The sequence below is a fragment of the Apium graveolens genome, chromosome 1 (assembly GCF_009905375.1).
Source record: "Apium graveolens cultivar Ventura chromosome 1, ASM990537v1, whole genome shotgun sequence".
Taxonomy (NCBI): domain Eukaryota; kingdom Viridiplantae; phylum Streptophyta; class Magnoliopsida; order Apiales; family Apiaceae; genus Apium; species Apium graveolens.
Genome location: NC_133647.1, coordinates 93,547,402 through 93,551,845, shown reverse-complemented (window position 1 = coordinate 93,551,845; position 4,444 = coordinate 93,547,402). Strand labels below are relative to the sequence as shown.

The 4,444-nt window shown below is 33.5% G+C and overlaps 1 protein-coding gene across 1 annotated transcript; it reads right to left on the bottom strand.

The window, feature by feature from the left end:
* Positions 1–252: 252 nt before the first annotated feature.
* On the bottom strand, positions 253–645 carry LOC141686788 (uncharacterized). Its single transcript, XM_074491900.1, has one exon. The coding sequence runs from the start codon at positions 643–645 to the stop codon at positions 253–255; it is 393 nt and encodes a 130-aa protein (XP_074348001.1).
* Positions 646–4,444: the final 3,799 nt, after the last annotated feature.

The following is a 4,444-nucleotide window of genomic DNA, read 5'->3' as shown; positions in this document are numbered from 1 at the left end:
TGGTTCATTGGATTGTAAGGATAGAAGAATTAACGAACTCAATGCTATGTCAAGATATTATTAGAGCAGGAAATAGGTAACGCAGCGGGCAGAGTGAGAGTGGGACACCTCAATGACTGAGCTGCAAATTGCTTCAACATCAAAAGCACTAAAATGATTTCTCGGTTCTAAAGATGAACTTAATACAAGTACTTCCATAACATTCTCTTTAAATCTAAAATTTAACCTGGTCAATTGGGCATCAATATACATCTACCCGAAAGTGATGCCCAATGTGACTAAATCTCGAGCTCTTCCTCTACCGGCCTTATAACGATCATTCATAATAGGTATTTCTATCACATATTTTTCACAAAATGATTTAACATTCTCAAACAAAGTGTCACACGCTTCATCTCTTAATACTTGTAGAAGTGATTTAGTTGTATAAACTAGACTCATTGCATTCACGATATCTTGAGATTTTTGTTGTAATGATTGACAAAGGTCATCCATTATTTTCATGACTTCCTTCATGAGATGCAAGATAAACGCAAAGTTGTAAGATGTTAACAAATCATATCCTTTGTTGGCCTCATCATGCGGAACATAATTTCCAGGACCATTGATAACACATTTTAGAACATTTAGATTTGCATTGTACATCTTTATCAAGCTTCTTATAGAATTCAAGTGTGAGCTCCACCGAGTATCGGTCGGCCTTTGCAACATCCCAATTTGATTTAACCCTCTCCCGGTCTCGATCTCATCACTAAGAATTAAGCTTTCTAATTCACTTGTTTGTGCATTTTTCAACAAATCACTTCTTTTGCAAGATGAACTAGCAATATTGATGATATAATTTATTTGTTCAAAAAAATTCATAGACCGGTACAACAATTTTGGATGTCGCCACTGAAAGGAATATGTCCTAAGTCCAATCATGTATTAGGATTTAGGAATAACTTCCTGTGTAATCTGTTTTGATTTCATTGATATTAATAAAAGACTAGTTTTGTTTTTATTATGGGCTTTATCTATTTAAGTGTTTAAATAAGATATATCATAGTTTAGAGTAAAGCTTTTTATGGATTATGATGAGATCATAATAGTGAGACCTAAAAGATGATAACTCTAAACTTAAATAGTTCCTGGTCATAGGATTACTAACTGGTAATTAATAATCCGCAAAGATCGGTACATACTATGCTTGCTTCATTATGAAGGATGTCTGTTTTCATAGACATTTGTGTGGTGACACTATAGCTAGTATGTAGGTGCTTATTATAGAATAAGTTCACTGAACATGACTCGCCCAGCTGAACAACTGATGGAGTTCACTCACGTGTCAGCAGTTGTTCACATAGTGATAGTTGTACAAGTATCCTTAGACTTGAGGTCATCATAGTCATCTTGTGTACACTGAACTATGCTTTGGTTTAGTTCTTAGTCTCTAGGGACAATTATTAGGGCTCTACTGGGTATAGGAATTTGTACACGAAGATAGTGTATGATCAATAAAGGATCTACCCCTTCCAGTGAAGGAAGCGAATGTTCAAGGCTGATCCACTTATGCTAGTTCAGGAATCTCTGGCCAGAGTGAATGAAATTAGAAAGGAGTTTCTAATTTACATAGAACTGAGCATAGTAAATGGTAAGCAAGTGATTAAATTAGATAGGCTTGACACGAGATCCATGCCTTGTATTTAATCGGGACATTGTAGGGTAGAAGGAGTTTATTGTACGGTAACTATTCAATGAATAGGTTCTTGGCATTCTAAGCAGTGAATTCATATTATCCGGATAGTCGCGATATGCTGAGAAGTATCCCTCACGATGTAGAATAAATGTGATTAATTAATTAATCATATTTAATAAATTAGAGAATTTATATAAATAATGATAAAATAGTTTTATTATTATTTATTTCTACTACCGGCTTAATATTGAACCTACAGGGTCACACCATAAAAAGAGAATGATTTAATGGTGGAGGATTTAATTAATAATGGCTAATAATTATTTATTTATGAAATAAATAATTAATTGGCAAATTTAATAATTGATTAAATGAGATTTAATTGATTATAAATTAATTAAGAAAAGTTCTTAATATTATTAATTAAGGATTTAATTTTTGGAAATTAAATCAAGAGAGAGAATTATTTCTAAAGTGTTTAGAAAAAGGATTAATAATTAAAAGGTGTTTTAATTATTAATGAGAATAATAAATGGGATAATAATAATAATATTTATGGGAAAATTTCAGCTGAAAATTTTGCCTATAAATATACTATTATAAACCCTATTTTTATTCTAACCCGAAACCCAAAAGTTTTTAGAAAACCTAATTCTCTCCACCTCCTCCTCCTCCTTAACGTTGTTTTCTTGGTGGATACCGGTGGAGTGCTTCACATTTGAGGAGCAGCTGCTAAGGATCTCCGATCGTTGCTTTTGGATCGCATATTAAAGGTTAGTAATCGATCCATATGTTTTTACCACGATTCATATGCTTTTATTTGGATTTTGTATGTGTAAAAGTGTTTTACCATGCCTTCGCTGCGATTAAAATCCAACAGCCACTAAGGTTAATTGGAGTCGATGAGCAAGACAATCTATATAATATGCAAATGGACATTCCTTAGAGAATAATGCTTGTAATCCATTTCATTCCCCACGCAAATTGCGAGCACCATCATAACCTTGACCATGAATATTTTTCACATAAAGATTATGGTAAGAAAGAACATTGCATATGGCATTTTTCAAAGTTATCGAAGTAGTATCCATCACATGAACAGTTGAAAAGAAGCGTTTTTGTACAAAACCACACTTGTCAATAAATCGCAAGACTAAAGACATTTGCTCTCGTTTTGAATCATCTCGTGCTTCATCAACTATGAAACAAAACTTCGAATCCCCAATCTCACTACGGATTTCACCTTGCACTTTACTTGCAAAGAGAGAAAAAAATTCCTTTTGAATTTGTGGAGAAGTATAACAAGAATTTTTAGGAGCATTTTTAAGAAAACATCTTTTACCTCTGGATTGTAAGAAGCAAGAATCTCTAGCATTTCAAGAAAGTTCCCCCGATTCCTCGATTGTAGACTCTCATATTTGTTCTGAAAGCACACCCTTGGAAAGTTATCCATCTAATTGCATCAATTGATGTTATTAGACGCAAACGGTCGCTTTTTATTTGCTGTGAAGTTTATTTTTCAATAATTCTCACAATATGTTGTGATGGTTTTGCAAGATCATGACAACGTTGAATAGCCGTTCAGTGAGGTGAATTAGAATCTTTTCCTATATGAGCTAAGAAAGCACATCTTTTTCCGTCATTAACTTTCTTCCATGTTCTGAATCCCTCAATAATAAAAGCAGTTGATCCCGAACGTTCACTTGGATTATAAAACAGATAACAAGTAAGACAAAAAGCACAATCTTTAGTTGAAGAAAATTCAAGCCATTCCGGAAATAACTTTTACCAAGAAGTCACAAAACGCTTACGATTGGTGATTCTAAAAGATCTATTTTGTGGAGGAGTCGGTTGATAAGGTCCTAAATTAATATAAGCTCGTCGAATATCATCACGTTGACTAACCAGATATTTATACAATTGATTTCTTAGTCCTGGATCACGCTTTAATTTGGAAATATCAATCTCATTTATTTTTACTGAAGAAGTTGCTTCTACCTCAACATTTTGAGGTTCAACGGGAGGTTCAACATCAATATTTTGAGTTTCAGTTGTGTTTACTTCACTTACATGAGATTCCGATACACTTTTAAAAAAAGAATGGAGAAACGTTTCGGTTTCACCATACCCGGAAGGTCCAACATATAATGCACAAATATGTAATAAACTTCAAGAAGCAAGCACAATTAGACATTCAGGCACAAATTAAAGAGTAAAGAGTTAGACAATTGATAATTTCTTACTAATAATTTTTCGTCTTCAATCAGAGAACTTGAATCATGTTAGCATTTTTTTTCAAACACTTAAAAGAGTAGTATCAGAAGACCCTTCGAAAGATAAGTAGATAGGTAACAGGTGGAATGCGTGAGTGAATGAACTTTCAACTTTACCAATACATAAGTATTTCTACCTCTCTGTTTTAGTTTAATAATTAATTATTCAAATGATTTGACACTGCACGTGCAGTTGTGTAGCTTGGTTAGGTGGGTGCAAAATTATGTTTCTCTGTTTAAATTTTTAAAGGAAAAAGGAGACTACTATATCAAAATAAAATAGTTTGGGAGGACTAGAATAAAATATTTTTAATTTAATACATAAAAATTGACATTATTAAGAGACTTTGGGGTGGCCATGGCAGAGTCTTGCCCCGGCCTGCCTCCGTCACTGCTTCGCACCTCTATCTAATTTAACAAATGAATCCAAAAAAAAGTGCATGAGCTGAAATAGCTAGGTGGGTAGTCTTCAGCTCTCCGGTTAGTTTTGGAG